General features: G+C 36.8%; 1 protein-coding gene across 2 annotated transcripts in view; it reads right to left on the bottom strand.

Annotated features, from left to right (window-relative positions):
• Positions 1 to 21,413, bottom strand: part of FERMT2 (fermitin family member 2) — an 83,744-nt gene that overhangs the window by 35,165 nt on the left and 27,166 nt on the right. For both annotated transcript variants that reach the window (XM_008566939.1, XM_008566940.1), the window contains exon 2: positions 15,705 to 15,938. In XM_008566939.1, the coding sequence (XP_008565161.1) occupies positions 15,705 to 15,938 (234 nt within the window). The remainder of the gene's footprint in view (positions 1 to 15,704; positions 15,939 to 21,413) is intronic.

The following is a 21,413-nucleotide window of genomic DNA, read 5'->3' as shown; positions in this document are numbered from 1 at the left end:
AAAGCTACAGTAATTGAGACAGTGCAGTTATTGGCTAAATGATAAGACATATAGATGAATGGAAGAGACGAGAGTGCCCCAAACATAACTAGATATAGATTGGTCAATAATTTTTGACAAAAGATCCAGCAATCCCACTGCTGGATATATCCACAGGAAATCATATCAGTATGTTGAAGAGATATCTGCACTTCCATGTTTTACTGCAGCACTATTCACAATAGCCGGTATATGAAATCAATGAAAGTGTCCATCAATGGATGAATGGAAAAAGAAAATGTGGGATCTACGAGGATACTCAAAAAAGTTCATGGAAAAATAGAATTAAAAGATAATATGGGGCCGGCCCGGTGGCGCACTCGGTAGAGTGCGGCGCTTGGGAGTGCAGTGGCGCTCCCGCTGAGGGTTCAGATCCCACATACAGACCGGTCCGCTCACTGGTTGAGCGCGGTGCGGGCGTGACACCGAGGGTTAAGATCCCATTGCCAGTCGCAGTACAGGCGCGACACCGAGGGTTGCGATCCCATTGCCGGTCGCGGTGCGGGCGTGACACCGAGGGTTGCGATCCCATTGCCGGTCATGGTACGGGCGCGACACCGAGGGTTGCGATCCCGTTACCGGTCACGAAAAAAAAAGACAAAAAGGAAAAAAAAAAAAAGATAATATGAATCTTTCCATGAACTTTTTGAAGTACCCTCATATTGTATTCTTGAAAAATGCAAAGAGAGGGGATGTTAAGTATTCTCTCCACAAAAATGATTACTGTGTGAGGTGATGCATTTGTTGACTAGCTAGATTCAATCATTCTACAATATCAACATACTTTAAAATATCATGTCAGGGCCGGCCTGTGGCTCACTCAGGAGAGTGCGGTGCTGATAACACCAAGGCCATGGGTTCGGATCCCATATAGGGATGGCCGATTCGCTCACTGGGTGAGCGCGGTGCTGACAACACCAAGTCAAGGGTTAAGATCCCCTTACCGGTCATCTTTAAAAAAAAAAAAAAAAATCATGTCATACATGATAATACATTTAATTTTATCTGTCAATTAATTTTTTTTAATTAAAAAAGAACATAAATAAAAGTGAAATAATTTTTGACAAAAGTGCCAAGGCAATTCACGGGGAAAGGAAGAAAATCTTTCTAACAAACAGAGCTAAACAATGAGAGATTCACGTATATTTTAAAAAAGAAAATTAACACATAACTGTATATGCAAATATTAATTCTAAATAGATCATAGACCTAAATGTAACAGCCAAAACAATAAAACTAGAAGAAAACATAAGGAGATAAAGATTTCTTACATAGGACACACAAAAAAAGGAATCACAAAAAACTGCCCTTTATAAAAAAAATAAGCCAACTTGCTCTTTGAAAGATACCGTTGAGAAAACAAAAAGGCATGTGTATATTAGGACAAAATTTATTTGCAACACATGTTTATATCTGACAAAAGTCTTATATTCAAGAAGAACCCATACCAACTCAATATTAATAACAAGCTAAAGATTTCAACAGGCACTTCATCAAAGAAAAATGGCCAAGAAGCACATGAAAAAATACTTAACATTATTGATCATAAGGGAAATGCAAATTAAAAGCACAATGAGATATTATTATGCACCCATCAGAATGGCTAGCATTAAAAAGACTGATAATACCCAGTGTTGATGAGGATGTGGAAGAATAACTGGAACCATGACACCCGCTAATGTAAAATGCGACAATTTTTGAAAACAGTTTGGCAGTTTCTTATAAAGTTAAACATACACTTACCACACAAAACTCAGACATTCAACTCCTAGTTATTTACCCAAGAAAATAAAAAATGGCCTCATAACAGCTTTAGTCATAAAAGCACAAACTGGAAATAACCCAAATGTATAAAAAAAATATGAATTTGAATATCAATGGTATACTACTCATACAATGGAACATAACTCATTAGTAAAAAGAAACAAACTATTCACACATGCACTAATATGATAATTTTGAGATTCATTCATTTTAAGTAGAAAAAGCTAATTAGAAGAGTATATTACATGATTCCATTTATAAAATTCCAGAAAATGCCACCAAATCTATAGTGACAGAGAGCAGATCAATGGTTGTCATTAGCTGTAATTTAAAGGGTGATAGAAATGTTTTGTACCTAGATTGTGGTGGTTTCACAGGGGCAAACATTTGTCAAAACTCAAACCATACACTTCAAATGGGTATAAGCTTATTGTGTATCAACACCAGAATAGAGTTAATTAAAAATATAGAGTATGAAGAAATGGAGAGGGAGGGAGGAAAGGAGGAAAAGAGGAAAGGAAGAAAGGAAGGAAGGAGAAGAAAAAGCAAAGCAAAGCAACTGGCCAGCCACCAAAAAAAAAAAAAGAAAAAAAAGAAAGAAAGGTCAAGTAGCAGAGTAGGAGAGAGGAGAAGCACTAGGTCTATATATCATGTTTGGAAGCATTACACTATATGCCAGGCTAGGAAGACAACACAAGGCAAATCACTGAAAAACTTGCAATGCTCCAGATTGCTAAATTACTGGATCAAAGTTTTACATGTGGCAGTTTACAGCTTCAGGAGCCCACTATATGTACTATACTCAATCCATTGTTATAAAAATTAGGAAGCTTTTTGTTTATAAGGGAGGCAAAACAAGGATCTATCAACTGCTGCAGAAGCACAATTTAAGGAAGAAGGTGGATTCAATCCCAGCTCCACTGTTTATTAGCTGTGTGACTTTGGACAATCGACTTAGCCTGTCGGTGTCCATTTTTCCTCATCTGTCAAATGAGAATAAAAGTACCTCAGGAGGTTGTTGTAAAAGTTAAATAACACATAAGTGTTTTTGTAAGTATTAGGTATTAATGTATTTTTCTAATTATAAAAAATATAATCATGGTAGAAATTTGGAAATTACAAAGATACAAGTCATTTAAAACCTGTTCTTAAAAAATGAACTATGAGACTGGCCAATTAGCTCGGTTAGTTCAAGAACAGCCTTATAACAACAAGGTCACGGGTTTGGATCCCCACACTGACCAGCCACCAAAATAAATAAATAAACGAATGAATGAATGAAAAAATGAAACGTGACAATATGATGAACACTTTAATAGCTGCTTTATATTCTACTTTGTAAATATATCATAATTTAACCATTCTTCTAATGCTGATCCCATTACAAATAACAGATCTACAAAAATCTATGTACATCTTTTTCCACGTTGTATTTCTTTTGGAATTGACTGGAGTAGAATTACTGAATCAAAGGGTATGATAATTTTAAGGCAAAAACAGAGCAAAATGGGCATGTGTTTTTTTAAAGCTTTGCTTATTTGAAAAATTATATTTTTATCTTGTTTTTCTTTTTTTTTTTCCTTTTTTTGTCTTTTTTACTGACCGGTAACGGGATCGCAACCCTCGGTGTTGCGCCTGCACCGCGCTCAGCCAGCGAGCGGGAACCAGTTGCCACATGGGATCCGAACCCTCAGCGGGAGCGCCGCCACGCTCCCAAGCGGCGCACTCTCCAGTGCGCCACCGGGCCGGCCCTTTATCTTGTTTTAATTTGCATTTCTGATTAGGAATAATGTATACCTCTCATGTGTTTTTAATAACATATATATTTCCTTCCTTTGCTCATTTTTCTATCAGATTTCAAGTCAAAGTTAACATGCATGTAAAAATTAACATGGTAGCAATTACTGCAAACCACATTGGACTTTCTCCTTTTTTTAAAAAAAATTTTATTTTATATACACATTGTCCCATGTTTTTAAAAGTCCAAATAAATCATTTTAATAACTACATGGTTTTTTTTGCTTGTCTGTTGGCTACTTAAATGTTACTATTAGGAACACTATGGTACACTTAAGGTTTTTGTTTTGTTCTTTATTTTACAGGCTGTTTTGTGGGGGTTGGAGGTGAGTTCTAAAACCTGAAAATGGAATTAGAAAAATTATCCTGAATAGATAGATGATGAGAGAGTATGTGAATATGATGGCTCTTTAATTATTAGCACATTTGGGGTAAGCACATCTTAAGTACTATACCACAGAATCCTGTTAAAAATAAATGCTTGCTTTCTAAATTCTATCACTTTCTTAAAAGCTACCAGGCATATCTGATTTCTTTTTGAAGTTAAAAATAGCACAGCCTACTTCTCAGCTAAAGCACAGCCTATTTTTCAGCTAAAGTTTTACGTGACTAAAAAGAAAAGATTTTTTCCTTCCTGTATATTCAAGGTATAAAGTTAACTCACTTAGCCTCAAATGTAAGTTTTGGGGTTTGATGCATCAGCAGTAATTGCTATGATTAGGTAAGATTCAGAAACTTAGAAGACATTTCAAATATATCTTTTGAGCCATATTTATCTAACTAAGACAACTGAATCATTTCCTAGACTACTTCTTAAAGGAACAGATCTAATATGCTAAGACACCTAAGGATTTATGAATTGCACTTTCAATTCTCAATGTATCCTCAGCTTTAAATGACATCACTGCCATGTTGGGAGAAAAGAGAGGAATTAGAAAGTTCCAAGCCTCTGAATAATCAGTTGTCTACACTGTTTCAGTATTAAGTGGGGGCAGGGTGGTGGTGGTACTCTCTCTCTCCATCCATTCATTCCTTTAAAGTAAATCATATACTAGTACATGGTGAAAATTCTTTAGAAGTATTAAATGATACAAAAGGAATCGCCTCTGAGATATGACATGCTTCTATCACAACTCAGCATAGTCAATGTTCAGTGAGAGAGGGGAAAGCAAGCATGTATAATTTGAAAAGTCCTCCTAAATGTTTCTGGCACATCCCCTGGGCTTGAGAATCACTGCACTATGTGATTCATGTGATTCATATGTTGAGATTTTTCTTCCTAGGCCATTTCCTATCCAGCTCACAAACCAGCTATTAATGTAACTAGAAGAATAAATACTGTTAACTAGCTTTTCAGTCAATCATAAGTGGATGATGCAGTCTTTAGATGGCCCCATGAGAATTGCTTGTGGAGTCAATAATAATAATAATAATAATAATAATAATAATAATAATAATAATAATAATAATAATAATATTAAAAATACATGTCTGGGCCAAAACCCCAGAGATTCTCAGTAGCTCAGGGCTTCCAGCAGCTTATTATTATGATGATTATTCTATAGGTAATTCTGATTCCAACCTCTCCTTGACAACCAGTAGTTTAGGGAAGGGGAGGGGAAAGAAGAATGACATTTTATTTTTCTTATGGTAGGTAGTTCTATATTAGAACTAAGTTGACATTGGCTGTACATGAAGTGTAAGTGGTTTTCATTTCATTACAATAACATAAAAAATAAAGTAAACCTAATTCTCCACTTAAGAGGAAGTTATGTGAGACAACTAGAAGAAGTGGTTCCTGGAACTGGATTAGTTATTCAGTTTTGTGTGTCCTATTTAAGAGGGGACTACTGTAATAGTAGAAAGTAGAAAAACTAACAACAGATACACGTAGAAAACAAAGCAAATGATGAACAAAAAGGCATATGAGATAGGAAAGATAAAAGTATACACTCTGCCTCAGCAAATAAAAATATTTACATTGTTAATATAAATAACGATACCGATTTAACCCAAAATTATAACAGAGTTACAATAAAGAGGAAAAGGTTGAGTAAAAAGTCAACACATACCTAAAATCGATAAATTAAAAAAATAACAGTATAAGCAAATATTTAGAATTATGGAAATAAAAGTCAGAAACACTAAGTAGAAAGTGGTAGGTAATATGATTGGGGCTGTGGAGAAATAAAACGAAAAACTGGTTTTGTGTTATAAGCCTTTTTTACTTTAATTCTGCATTACTGTTTTGATTTAAAAATAATTTCAAAAATCTTTCTGTTTATTGTGTAAAAAATGCATTAAAGGAGATTGTTTAGGAGACTGCTGGAATAACCTAGGAGAAACATGGGGATGATGTGGACTACCAGAGCAGTAGAGGTAGTGGAGATGGAGAGATGTGAAAAGATTCAAGACAGATCTTGGAGGAAAAAAATGAGCATTTCTAGGTGACAAATGAAATATGTATTCAAGAAAGAGTGGTGCTAAGGACGACTCCTATATTTCTGGCATGTGCATCTGGGATTACTGCTATGAAGACACTGGGGATGGAGATGGGAAGGCACAGAAGTTTGAAAAGGAATACCATGAGCTCAGGTTTTATGTGTTCAAAGCACAAAAGAAAAAAGAAACCAACAGAATGAGCCCAGCTTTGAGAGCACCAGTTTACTGCCTATTCAATGCCCCAAGGAAATCAGCTTATAAATAAATAACTCATTTTAAGAAGGAAAAGAGTCAATGTTAAAGATAAAGCCCACAGAGGCAGACCATCCACCATCAATTTGTGAGGAAAAAATTAATCTTGTTTGTGCCCTAATTGAAGAAAATCAACTGGTTCAGCTTACTCAATCCTGACTGAAAATTAAAGCTGAACAAACTTTCTGCTCGATGGTTGCCAAAACTGTTGACCCAGATCAGCTGCAGACAAGAGCAGAGCTTTCAGTGGAAATTTTAAACATGTGGGATTAAGATCCTGAAGCATTTCTTGGAAGAATTGTCAGAGAAGATGAAACATGGTTTTACCAGTATGATCCTGAAGACAAAACAAAGTCAAAGCCATGGCTACCAAGAGGTGGAAGTGACCCAGTCAAAACGAAGGTAGACTGGTAAAGAGCAAAAGTCATGGCAACAGTTTTTGGGATGCTCAAGGCATTTTATTTGTTGACTTTCTGGAGGCCAAAGAATGACAACATCTGCTTATTATGAGAATGCTCTGAGGAAGTTAGCCAAAGCTTCAGCAGAAAAATTACCAGGAAAGCTTCATCAGAGAGTCCTTCTCCACCACGACAACACTCCCACCCATTCCACTCATCAAGAACAATTTTGCATGAGTTTCGATGGGAAATCATTAGGCATCTACCTTACAGTCCTGATTAGGCTCCTTCTGACTTCCTGTTTCCTAATCTTAAAAAATTCTTGGGCCGGCCTGGTGGCGCACTGCTACAGTGCGCCGCTTGGGAGCGTGGCGGCGCTCCCGCCGAGGGTTCGGATCCCACATACAGACCGGTTCCCGCTCACTGGCTGAGTGAGGTGCGGGCGCAGCACCGAGGGTTGCGATCCCATTGCCGGTCCCGGTCTGGTACGGGCGGGACACTGAGGGTTGTGATCCGTTGCCGGACACAAAAAAAGACAAAAAGGAAAAAAAAAATTCTTTAAAGGCCAACCACTTTTCTTCAGTCAATAAAAAAAGACTGTGTTAACATGGTTAAATTCCCAGAACCCTTGGTTCTTTAGGGATGAACTAAATGGCTGGTATCATTGCTTACAAGGGTGTCTTGAACTTGATGGAGCTTACGTTGAGAAATAAAGTTTATGCATTTTTTAAATTATGTTTTTCTTGAAACATATTGATTGTACATAATTATGGGGTACACAGTGATATTTCAGTAGATGTATACAAGTGTGACAATCTAATCAGGGAAATTAGCATATTCGTCATTTGTAAAACAATCATTTCTCTGTGATGTGAACATTTAATCTAGTCATTTGGTAACATGCAGTAATCATTGCTAATTACAGATTCCTGAGTCAACTGCACATCAGTGGAACTTTTTTCTTTTTTAATTTACAAAGGAACAGAATTTATTTCTTACAGTTTTTGAGGCTGGAGAGTCCAAGGTCCAGGGAATACACCTGGTGAGGGCCTTCTTCTGGGAACTCTCTATAGGGTTCCACAGCAACCAGGGTATAACATGGCAAGAATCCTTTTTTCTATCTTGCTGTAATTTTGTGCCCATTAACTACCCTCTCACTGTCCCCCTCCCCTTTCCTGCCTCCAGTAACCACAGTTCTCTCTCCTTTCAACTTATTTTTATTTATTTGTTTAAGCGATTGTTTTTTTAAGCTCCCACATATGAATGAGAACATGTGGTATTTCTTTTTCCGTGCCTGGCTTATTTCACATAACATAATTTTCTTCAAGTTCATCCATGCTGCTGCAAATAGCAGAATTTCATGTTATAACTCCAAGGTCAAGTTTTTGGATCACCTTACCAACCAGCTGTCAAAAAAATGTTTATATTTTTAAGTTTTACCTTTTAATTGATTTTCCATGAAATTTTTATATGTATATGTAAGGTGATTATACTATGTGTGAAGTGGTATACTATGTGTGAATGTAGACTGTGAATAAGTTAAAGTCATATATTGTAAAATTTAGAACAACCACGAAAAAGACAAAATAAAAGTAGTAATAGCTACTAACTCACAGGTAGTGATAAAGATAACCATAACAAACAAAATTTAAAAACTCCTAATCCAACAGAAAGGAGGAAAATAGAAAAAAAATGAAACAATAAAGACCATAAATTGTTCTTCATAAAAATTAAAACTTTTGCTCTTCTAAAAACACTGTTAATGAAAAGGTAAGCCACAAATTGTGAGAAAACATTTGCAAAACATATACTCAATAAAGTTTCCAAATCCTGAATGTGCAAGGAATGCTTACAGCTCAATCAGATGACAACCAACATAGTTTAGAAGGAGACAGGAGGGCAAAGGTTTCAAACAGACACCTCACCAAAGAAGGTACATGGGTGACAATGAAGCACATGAAAAGATGCTCAACATCATTACTCACTAGGGCAATGCAAATTGAAGCCACAAGGAGATACTATCACACATCCACTGGAATACCCCAAAGAATGCTGCACTGAGCAATTGGAACTCTCAAGTACTGCCAGTCAGAATGCAAAATAGTACAGCTACTTTGGAAAAGAATGAGACTATTTCTTATAACGTTAAACATCCACTTATCATACGACCCGGGATACTACTCATGGGTATTTACCCAAGAGCAATGAAACCTACATTCCTACAAAAACTTGTAAGTGAACGGTCATAGAAACTTTACTTATAATGTCACCAAACCGGAAATAACCCAAATGCCCTGAGAATGGTGAATGGATAAACAAATTATGTTATATCCATGTAATAGAATACTACCCTGTAATAAGATGGAATGAACTGATACACACAGTAACATGGATGAGGGTCAAAAGCATTATGCTAAGTGGAAGAAGCCATACAGAAAAGACCACATACCATATGATTCCATTTACATAACATTTTAGAAAGGCAAAACTAGTTACAGAAGGTAGATGAGGGGTTGCCAGGGGTCGGAAGAGGAAAAGGGGATTGCCTTCAAAGGGACATATGGGAATATTTTATTTTTAGAGTGATGGAACTGCCCTATATCACTCTGGTGGTACATAAGTTAAAACACACTGACTTTTACCCTTAAGGTTATTTTACCTAAAATTACACCTTAATAAAGCTGGCTAAAAATAAATAAAATGAAAGGAAATAGCTTATATAAGCCATTAGGTGCTCTCCTTAATCAAAATTTCATTCAATCTTTGTCTTTTTAAACTTTTGGGTCTTTTGCTCAGTTTGACTGACTACACATTTAAGAAAGGGGCATGTGGCAGACCTGCAGATGGGCTAATTCACCAGCCATTTCTCAACCCTCTTTTTCCCTGTTTGCCTCTAGTACAAAGAAATTGGAAAAGTTAAATATATATTCATGTTTTTCCAGTATCCCTTGCAGCTAAGGATAGCCATATGATCAATGGTGGGGGTGTAAGGGGAGCTTTTGGGACATTTTTGCTTTATTGATAATGTACAAGTGTGGGAACAGAGCTCAGCAGATCCTCTGCCTGCTGAATGCAGCTATATGCCTGGAGCTCTAGGAGGCATCTTACAAACATGAGACCAACCAACCCCACATGCTGAGGGTGGGGAGCTGAAAGATGTAAAGAGCCTGTCCTTGGAGACAAAACTGAAATAAAACTAATCCAGTTCCAGCAACCACTTCTTCTAGTTGTCTCACATAACTTCTTATGTGGAAAAGTAGACCCTTATTTGTTTAAGGCACTGTTAAGTTTGAATTTCTGTTACTTGTAGCCAAAACATTCTTAACGTATAAAGGGCAAAATATATACAGAGACAAATAGTTTGGGAATAAAGTAACAAAAAAGCTGTAAATAATTTTTAGAATTAAGAGAAAGTATAATTTCTCCTTGAGGGTAGAAACAGAAATAGGTTGAAGGTATAAAAAAGTAGTTTAAGTGATTCTTCATTTCATCTTTATAGAAAAATCAATCTTTATTGTTACCACTAAAACAAACTTTTTGTATTAGAATCCTTATATACAACATAACTTACATAAATCAAATGACTTTAACCATTACAAAAATTTGTTTAAAACAACTGGGCTTCAGTTACCCTGAGTTCTGTTCCACCAGCACTGTCAATTTCTCTATCCCTATCAAACACAGATTCTTCTTTAAAAGGGTAGAACAGAAAGAGAAAAGATGTGAATGAATTAGTATATGTCTAATTCCACTAACAGAAAGACTCTAACTATATGTCCTATTGATAATATAAAATGCTAACAATCTCTAAACACTGAATATATTTTTTTACAGTAGCTCTATATTAGCTGTCAAACATTGGGAGAAAAAAATCCCATTTTCTCTTAATAAAGCTCTTCATTTGTTAAGCCTGTGTGCTATAATAAGTGTTACATAAAGGAACTTAGCATTCTTTCCTAACAGTGTTTCTTTCAAAAAGAAAAAGGAAAATGCAACTAAAACTCACTATCATTACACAGAAGCATTTTCTTAAGAGTTGAATTATAAAAGAAAGATAATTTTTGCCAAATAATAAAACTAGGAAAGGCTGTCAGTATTCAGCAAAATTAGATACTTCCCGTTATTTATTTATTTATTTATTTATTATTTTTTAAATTTTTTTTCCTTTTTGTCTTTTTTCGTGACCGGTAACGGGATCGCAACCCTCAGTGTCGTGCCCGTACTGCGACCGGCAACGGGATCGCAACCCTCGGTGTCGCGCCTGCACTACGCTCAACCAGTGAGCGGACCAGTCTCTCTATGGGATCCAAACCCTCGGCGGGAGCGCCGCCGCACTCCCAAGCACCGCACTCTACCGAGTGCGCCACTGGGCCGGCCCTAGATACTTCCCTTTAAATAAAAAGGCGTTCTGCAGGTCTTGCATCACTGTCCTTTTTCAGTAGTTGGTATACTGTCCACATTACTTGGTAATTGTAGGTAGAAATATATTTGGTAGCAATGGAAATGCCCCCATCTTTCTTAGTTTTAATTCTACTGCTCTTATAGTAAGCAAGAACCACAGAAACAGATACAAGAAACTTAAATTGATTAAATCATGGTGACCAGTACTCAAGTGAATTCATTTTAATTGGGGGAAATATTCAATTACTCGGCTTAAATATTAAGTAACCTAAAATAGTTAACAGAAAAAAAAAAAAAATTCTTGGGAAGAGTTACACACCGTCACTCCAGTTTTCAATTTCCAGTGGTGAAAAGAAAATAAATCACTAAGGGCTGGCTGGTTAGCTCAGCTGGTTAGAGTGCAGCCTTATAACCCAAGGTCATGGGCTAGGATCCCTGTACCAGCCAGCAGCACAAAAAGGAAAGGAAGGGAAGGGAAAGGAAAGGGAAGGAGGAGGGGAGGGAAAGGGAAGGGAAGGGAAGGGAAGGAAAAGAAAAACCCAGATAAAAAAATTTAGAAAAATTTTTTAAAATTTAAAAATTGGCCCCAGGTCCCTGCTGGGGTCCTGAGGCACAGAGCAGGGGGATGCCAAGCCCAGCCGCAACTAGGTAAAGAGCACACCCAAAACACCATTTCCATGCGGGTAGCCCAACATAGCCACTGCTATTGCCATGGCTGCTGCAAAAGTGGCTAGTTGCTGTAGAAGTAGTCACATCCACTGTGCAGATGGCACTCCAGACACTTGACTACACTGACACAAGGAGAGTCATCGGCAGAGACCAAAAAAAAAAAAAAAGAGGTCCTCTCTCTCCACAAGGCACACTCCAGAGTAACAGAAGAAGCATCTGCTATACAATAATAGGGGACCTGAACACACCTCTCTCAGTACTGGACAAATCATAGAGGCAAAAACTGAACAGAGAAACTGTTGTTAATCTATGACAAAGAGAGAACAAATCTATGGTTACTAGAGGGAGGAGAGGAAGGGGGATGGGGAGAGATTGGATAAGTGTCATAAAGAATAAGCATGATTTGTAATAGTGAACATGCTAATAAAAAATAAAATTTAAACATTTTTTAAAAAGAAAGAAAAGAACTGAAAACACTAAAATAATGTCTCCCAATAATTTAATTCATGGGTTGGCAAACGTTTTCTGTAATGGGCCAGATAAATGTACCTCTATGCAGATATTTAAACATAAATGGAATGATGATATAGACATACATTATTATATAGAATCTTTTTGTAATCTAAATTTCAAACTTTGCAAATGCAAAATTTTAACATTATAACAAGAGACCCCAGGGGTGAAACAGGCCAGTATTCTCAATGCACTGGAACTATGGATAGCTACTATGTCCTTCTTAGAAGTTGGATGTTGCTGCCATTTATGTCACCAAAATGGACTGTTTGTTGTCCTGGCTTATTTGAGTCACTAGCTCCTGATTCAAAGTCCTAGGAGAATTTTCTGATGAGCATGTGACCTAAGCCTGGCCAGCTGCCAGCACCTTAGCTGTGAGGGGGTTGGGAAACTATAACCTGAACTTTTTGGTTGATGTAGAGGGAGGTGGGCTTTGTCTCACTCCATGACTCATAAGGTATGAAACTTCTAAAACATAGGGCCAGAAGTTCAGATGCAAGGCAGTCAAATATAGTAATAATAATAATAAGAAGAAGAATTTTTAAAAGACAAACACCCACTACATGTATATTTAGAAAGGAGGAGTAAATAATATTAGCGTAACAACTTGAAAATCTTCTCAACATCTAACCTTATTCTAGAGTATGGAATAAAGGACTAATGCATAAAATATTTTATAGAAAAAAAATCTGAGATATGATGACAGCATGTGGCCAAGATGGGAGTATGAGTCATAGTAAGGTATAAAGAACTCTAAGTTAGGGCACTTAGGTTAGTTCTTGTCACTCTCTTCATGATTTCAGCAGGCCATTTCCCGAGCTCCACTTGATTAAAATTTCACATGGATTCATAATTTAAATCCATTAGCAATTAAAAGAAAGAAAGAAAGAAAGACAGTCAAACTATTCTGTATAGGACTACAATGGTGGGTACATGTCAGTATACATTTTTCCAAACTCACAGAACATACAACACCAAATCCTAATGTAAACCACTGGCTTTAGGTGGTAATGATGCGTCAATGTAGGTTCACTGGTTATAACAAATGTACCACTCTGGTGCAAAAATTTGATAGTGGGGAAGGTTATGTGTGTGGGGGGACAGTGGGTATATGGGAACTCTCTATACTTTTGCTCAATTTTGCTGTGAACCTAAAACTGCTCTAAAAGCTAAAGTTTATTAATTTTCTAAAGATGGACAAATGACATACACTGATAATTTAAAAAGGAAGAAACTTAGATGCCCAATAAAAATATAAAAACTTTTAACTTTATAAACTAAAAATGAAATACTGTTATTTTTTCACTCAGAGAAGCAAACAAAATACTAAGTATTAGGGGGAATTGAGGCAATGGGTTTTTACACAGTTCTGGTTGTAATGTAATTGCTTGGGAGAGCAATTTGACAGTACTCTGAACTAGATTATGTGTATACTTAAAACACTGCAATTCAACTTATAGGTAAATACCCAAGAGAAATTCTTGCGTACATGTACAAAACTGTATAAGAAAATACCCGCAAATACCTGTACAGCAATGGCAACAACATTATCGTTTATGGGTATGTATACAGACACACATGCATGCATGTGTATATTTTTAAAGTTTTGGAGGAGTACACACTAAAGTTATGACAGGAGTTGTTTTGTAAAGGGAAGTTAGAAGAATAAGACTCAAGAACTTTACATACATTACTTTGACTTAAAGTTTGACAAAATGACAAAATATCAAGTTATTAATTCTAGATAATGGGAATTAGATAACTATCATATAAATCTTTGTACTTTTCTACATGTTAATTTTTTCTTAAAAACCCCATTACACATTGAAAAAAAAAAAAAAGATTCCAGGGGCATTAGACCAAAACAGTAACTATATCTATATCCTTTTCCATACCCCAAATCCCTTGAAATGATAGCAACAGATATTTAAAAATTGTGGGAGACAGGAAGATGAGCATCTATTAACATTACTAGAAAACAAGAAAAAATACAATAAGAAGGTCAAAAATGATAACTAATTCTTGAAAGTCAGAAAGAAGTTGGTATTGCAACAGATCAAAGGAAGTCACAGCCCTAACCATATGCAAAAAATGGAAGAGGATCCAGACTCCTCCAAGCTCCAGCCTACAAACATAAGGAGCAGGAAGGGCCCTGGGTTAAGGTGCAAGCAGTCCCAGCCCCTCTGCGCCATCTCCAGCTAAAGCTTGAGACTGCACAGGAGCAGCGTTGGCCCATAGGCTCTAGCAGTGAGTACAGGAACTGACACTAACAAGGAACACTAGAAGCCCTGTAGCTATCCCAACTGAAAAATTTTAAAATGCTTTCAATAATATGGGGGGAAAAAAAAAGCTTGCTGCAACATGTGCTATAATAGTGAAACAAACTAAATGCTCATTAAGAGGAAAATCGATGTAAATTAATAGCATATCTATACTCTGAATTACTGTGAAACAGTTTAAAAGAATAAAGCATGTATACATATCGTATGGAAAAATTTCCAAGATATTTTAGAGTAAAAAATACATATAAAATAGTCCTATTTATAAAAATCCAAAAATCCAATATTATGAATCAATTAATGATAAATTAATTCACAGAAAAATCACCAAACTATTGACAGTGGTTATTTATGGGGAGGAGGAGTTTACTATTTATGTCTGTATTCCTTGATTCTATCACAACAGAATATATTCATGAATTACTAGTGTAATTTTAAAACACGACATACACATAAAAAACTGTAGTTTGTCGATTTTAAATTAAAATATAAAAAGTCATTAAATGTATCTTTAAGAATTTTTTTAAAAAGGAATAAATACAATAGAGTTATGTATTACTGGTAATGACAATAGTTCACATTTTCTTTGATGGTTGAATACTTCCTGTCATATGACATAACTGGGTCAGCTAGAAAGTAATCCACATCATATTTCAGAAAGCATAAATAGAATTACTAGAAGAGTGCTCAAATTATAGACTGGTTAAGGAAGACAACAGTCATAGTCATTTCCTCAGGAGCTGTGTCAGGCCTTCAACAAAGGAAGTGACACAATCTGCCTGAATCACTAAAATCAAATAGTGACTTATGTGAAGGAAACATTGCAAAAGCCACATCCCTCTGAAAATGCCTGTTTCCTTCCCCTCCCCATAAAAATAAATTAAGTCATCAGAATAAAGTATTACATAATAATAAATATCTGATATAATTCTAGTAAGGAAAGAATCTCTACTAGACTCCTCCTGATCCACCTTAACTCAAACATTTCATCTTAAATTAATATAAAAAATTTCAAAGACTAAAGTAAAAATTTCACACACACGTACATAGATAGTTCACCCCAATCCCTACCCCGTGAGATAAGCTAAATGCCAATCAGTCATATGTACATCGTATAATTCATACTTTAATGAATTTATCTAATACTTACTAAAAGTCTTACAGATGTCAGACACAGCTTTGAAGACTCTATCAGAGAAATTCACTTTCACCTTCACATACTTCATGTTGGGAAGTTGCAGGCGGAGCAGTTTGTGCTGCGGGGTGAACTGCAGCTTAGCATCTGCCTGAATACCATACTTATCCAAGGTCCAGTGTGTCTTAAGAAGCCAAGTTCTCTTCTTTTCCCACCAGAGAGCATGGTCAGACCAATCTTTTTTCACATCTGTACAAAACAAACGATACACAAATAAACACTTAAAAATCACCAACATTACCTTGAGAGAAATTAAAAGCTGAAAATGAAATAATTGGTTATTTAATACCAACAGTTAAATACTAAGTGACTATTCAGTGATAGGCAAAAAAGAAATACAAACAGCTCAGAAAACACATTCTCTACCCTGAAAAGCCAGTATACAAGGTAGCCTAGGCAGAATACACAGGGTAACTAATGCTTAAGTCGAGTACAAACTGGGACACATGGATGATAGAGAGAATAAGTACTCTCTGCTATGAGAGAACAAACAGAATCCTGGGTGTTAGAATACAAAGGATTAATGAGGAAGTGAGTTGGTGGGTTCTGAGCTCAGTCTTGAGAAATGGACAATAATATTCTGAAGGTGAAGTAGGTTAAAAGGCTGAGGTTTGTGAGGTTGCAGAAATGTGTTAGAGTGGGTAAGGGGTAGTAAAAAGTTAAGATGGGGAACTAAAGTGAACAAAAGAACCAATTTCCCAGGTGAAGAAGAGGAGCATGGAAAAAAATAACACCCATGAGTAATACTCTATAACCTGAGAGAAAGCTCTAAAAACAAACAAAAAATCTACATCCTAACTACACACGCTTTCCCAAATACATACCAAGGAAAGTAACTTAGAGTCATAACTGTCCAATTTTTTTCCCTGAACATATTTTGGTACAAGTATAACAGAAAACATTAATATCTGTTAAACTATTTAACAGCTTTATGCGATGAAATAAAGAAGAGAAAAAAATTTACACAAGATTTGGATACTCCCAGATAAGACAGATCCTAACAATTAAGCTTGCAGCAATAAAATCCAACTTCAGCTAGTTTTTAAAGTAGGAATAAAAGTAAACACTTTTTGGATCAATTTTATGTTAATTATACATTAAACTTATTAAGTGCCAAAAAAGGGGGAAGTGATGTGCCAAAAAAACAACAGCCAAAGCCTTCCAGAAGAGGAAAAGGAACCTGCAGAATAACTTTCATGCAAATAAAAACTAAAACTATCATCATGCTTCTGATATAAAGCTCATTTTAATATCATAGCTTTAAAGTTTATCAAGTTTAAGATGTTTAAAAGTATGCTGTATATTACTCTGGAACTTAAAGAAAATAAAACTGGTCTACCTCTAAGCAATAAAGTCAAATTTCCACATTGATTATATGCCTAGAAATCCCTTCTAAAACAGTGAAATTTACTTGACATAATTGAACTTCTCATTGTGGAAGAAACTCATCACAAGTAAAATGAGACTTTCAATTCCCCAAACATTAAAAAATTGTAATTAACAAGTACATTTTCATGGGAGAATTATAGCCACTTGTGATTATACTGCCATTTTCAAATTTTAATATTTGTTCTGTTTTGGGAAAAGTCCAGCCAATTATGTTATTTGAAGTTTGGCTACAGAAATACATGTAACTGCTATTTTACAGCTATTCATCTCATTGTGATACTTTATGTATATAGTACCCTGATAATTTCATCTTCAATTATTTTCCAGCACAGAAATTGCCAACTAACTTCTGGAAATAGCAAATTCTGTATGGATCACAGATGACAACCAAGGATAGGACCTTCTTGTATACAATGAGGTAACTGGTCACATATGTTTCTGTTCTTCTCGGAAATACAGAACCAAGGTCAGAAAAAGATAAACTTTGCAGAGAATGATGTCAATCACCTAGAGTAAGGCTGAGCTGAACTGAATTATAGATGGGTAGGTACACAGTACTTTCTTCCCCACACCTCTGTGCAGTCACTTCTGCTGTAATCTAGTGTCAATGTCCACCATTAAGGAAGCTACATTATATACTTTCCCAGTGGGGGAAGAAGGGAGGGAAAGAACTGGCATAGTAAGAACAGTCAGTCTCAGTCCATAAACACTGACATATCATTTGGGTTCCTCCAAAACGCAACCCTGAGATAAGAACTTGGGTACAAGTAGCTTATTTGGGGAGAGGAGAATCCCAAGTAGCACACTTGAGGGGATTAGCGAAAGTGAAACAGAGGAGGGAGAAAGGTCCATTAAGGGTTCATTAACTGCTGTGGGCAACTAGAGTTCAGTCCTTCAGAGGAATCACGTACAGCATGCCTTCAATTATCCTGCTAAGGAAAGAGAAGAAGGCTGGAGTCTCTCCACTTCCTTGGTTGAGGGTTGCTACTGGAGCCATTAAATTCCTAGCCCTTCTCAGCTGGTCACTCTGCACTCAGGTAGAGCAAGCTCAGAGATCTCTGTGCTTGGGGAAAAGAAGCTGCTGGCATGTTGGGGATCTGTCCACCACAGTTGCAGGTGAAGTGAGGTGGGTGAGGGGACCTCAACAGCATCTCTTATAAGCTTGAAAGAAATGCTTATTTGTGAAAAAAGCAGCTGTTTTATAGTAGTAGCAGGACAGAAGCAATACTATGAAGACATAACAAATCTCAGACTCAAACAATGTGGCCCAGAAGTAGGTACTAAAACATGGAGGCAAAGATACCAACCTGATAAAGACCTCTTTGGAATAAATTACATATTAGCTTTGAAAAAAGAAAATTTGCCACCAACCACAAAATTTAAAGACAGTTTCAGGGTCAGCCTGTGGCTCACTTGGAAGAATGTGGTGCTGATAACACCAAGGCCACAGGTTCGGGTCCCTATATAGGGATGGCTGGTTAGCTCACTTGGGAGAGTGTGGTGCTGACAACATCAAATCAAGGGTTAAGATCCCCTTACAAGTCATCTTTTAAAAAATAAAAAAATAAAAATAAAGGCAGTTTCTTTTTTTTGTCTTTGTTGTGACTGGTAAGGGGATCGCAACCCTTGGCTTGGTGTCGCCCGCACCACGCTCAGCCAGTGAGCGCACCGGGCAGTCCTACATAGGATCTGAACCTGCGGCGGGAGCGTCGCTGGCCGGCCCAATAAAGGCAGTTTCTACAATGTGCTGTGTGAAAAGGACTACTGGTCAAGAATTGAACTTCTCAAGTCAAAACTACATAAATGGATGCCATTTCTTTTTTTTTTTTTTTTTTAAAGATGGCCGGTAAGGGGATCTTAACCCTTGACTTGGTGTTGTCAGCACCACGCCCAGCCAGTGAGCGTACCGGCCATCCCCATGTGGGATCCGAACCCGGGGCCTTGGCGTTATTAGCACCACACTCTCCCGAGTGAGCCACGGGCCGGCCCTAAATGGATGCCATTTCTGTAAGCCAGAGTTGGCAACTATGAATGGCCCAAGGACCAAATCCTGCCTTCTGCCTTTCTTTGTATGGCCCACTAGCTAAAAAACAGTTTTTATATTTTTTAAGTGGTTGGCAGGGGAGGGAGTATCAAAAGGAGAATTGTATTTTATATAAAACTCAAATTTCAATGTCCGTAAATACTTTATCTGTTCACATATTGTCTATGACAGTTTCTGTACTACAACATAAGAGTGGAGTAGACATGACAGAGACCTTATGGTCCACAAAACCCAAAATACCTACTTTCTGAACTACAAAAAAACTGCAGGCCCCTGCCATAAGCAAGTTATCATGGACTTCATCAGATAATGATGCAATAAAATCTCAACTTTCCATCAGTTAGGTTTCATACTCCGACATCAGAAACATCTATGTTCCCTGATGCCCATCTTTCCCTTTAAAACCTGATACTCCCCATCAATTCCACCATGCCTTTTCACCACAGTTGCAGCCTACATGCATCCAGCAAGTATTAACGTAGACAAGAAGGGAATATGATCCAAAGATTACATAGTAGATGCCCTATGAGTGGTCTGTTTGCCTGCAGAAGGAAAGAAGCTCTCTTACTGACTGGCAACACTGGTAAGACCAAATCTTTTTTAACCCATAGAAAATAGTGGGTAAGTAACAATATAGGAAAGAAAAAAAACACAAAAAATGAAAGCGGAAATAAGACACCAGAAAAAAAATCACAAGTATCAATAGTGCTCTTGCTACAAGACAAAAACAGACAAGCAGGCATTCTGACAGCATAATAGTAGACAGTGTTGGAAGATGGACAGGTTGGGCTGGGGGAGCTTGTTATATATGTTCGAATAATAGACTTTTTGATAGCATTCTTGAAAACTCAACATACTACCAACCTAGTCAGCATTAATCAATCACTACAACAAGTATAAGTAATTACTATGACAGAATAAGAACATCAAATGGCATCTATAAAAAATATTCATTAATTCAGCAAATACCTGTTGAACACCAACTATGTGCAAGAAGGCACTGTTTTAGTGCTAGATATAATGGTGAACAAAAAGTTCCAGCATCTCTGAAGGAAGCCAATGTGACTAAGTGGAGGAAGTGAGGAGATCAGTAGCAGATGGCACCAGAGCCAGGCAGAAGCCTTGTAAGTCATGGTAAGCTGTTAATATTTTATCACAAATATGAGAGAAGCCACTAGAGCAGCAGTTTTCAGCCTGATTGGTATTGGAAGTATCTGAGAAGCTTTTTAAAAATACTGATGCCTGGACCCGCCCCAAACCAGGGCTACTCTAGTTTGTGGACAGCTGTCTATATTTGTTTTTTGTGAAAGGATGAAGGCTGGTATCTCCTCCTCTGTCATCTTGATGACGTCTCTCAAACCAAACAAATCAGAATCTGTAGTGTGGTTCTGGACATTGGGTTTAAGCAGGGGTAATTTATGTTTCAAAATCATCACTAATAATTTTGAAGAACTAAGGTGATGGTGTTACGCAAGACTGAAACTGAGAAACCGTGCAAGAAATTAATGTGAGAGTGGAAAGGACAAAAGTTTGAATTACAATGGTTGGGTGGTGAGCAAGTAGAAATAAGAAATATAGACAACTTTTCTGGGACATTTTGGTATAATGAGGAGCAGAATAATGAATGGTAGATAGAAAGGGGATAGCAGGTCCAAAGGAGTAGAACAGAAAGCTATCACAGCATTATTTAAACAGTGATTGAAATGATAAAACACATTTACAATTATGATTATTCTTTAATTTGTCTCTCAGCACAGCATCACTTCAAAACTTTTTAGAGATTTGACTGAGCTCTCTTAAATAGGCAAGGTAATATTGTCCTATGTATCTTATTTAGAAACTAACAATATCTTCACAACAAGTCCCACAATTGGCTCTACTCAGGATATCACAAGAATTTATCTATTCTATTAATTAGCAGCAGAACAAGTTTTATATTTTGAGCAAAATCCTGAGAAAAACTGAGAAGCACCAACTGTGAAGTACACCAATTGAGAAGCCCTCACCTAGGCAAGCGTAAGAGCCAATTGCATGTCAAAAAGCACTTAACTAAACAAACTGTATGGGGTGTGTGCATTTGTAGAGTAGTATTATCTCAATGCAATAGCTCTTGAAAGCATTTAAGTTATTTAGTATATCACAGCATAACTTGTTTCTTTTCTTTTTTTTTTTTTTGTCTTTTTCCGTGTCCGGCAACGGATCACAACCCTCAGTGTTGCCCCCGTACCGGA

Source organism: Galeopterus variegatus, unplaced genomic scaffold (assembly GCF_000696425.1).
Source record: "Galeopterus variegatus unplaced genomic scaffold, G_variegatus-3.0.2 Scaffold279, whole genome shotgun sequence".
NCBI classification, from domain to species: domain Eukaryota; kingdom Metazoa; phylum Chordata; class Mammalia; order Dermoptera; family Cynocephalidae; genus Galeopterus; species Galeopterus variegatus.
The sequence above is the reverse complement of the archived record's forward strand: the minus strand, read 5'-3'. Positions and strand labels throughout refer to the sequence as shown.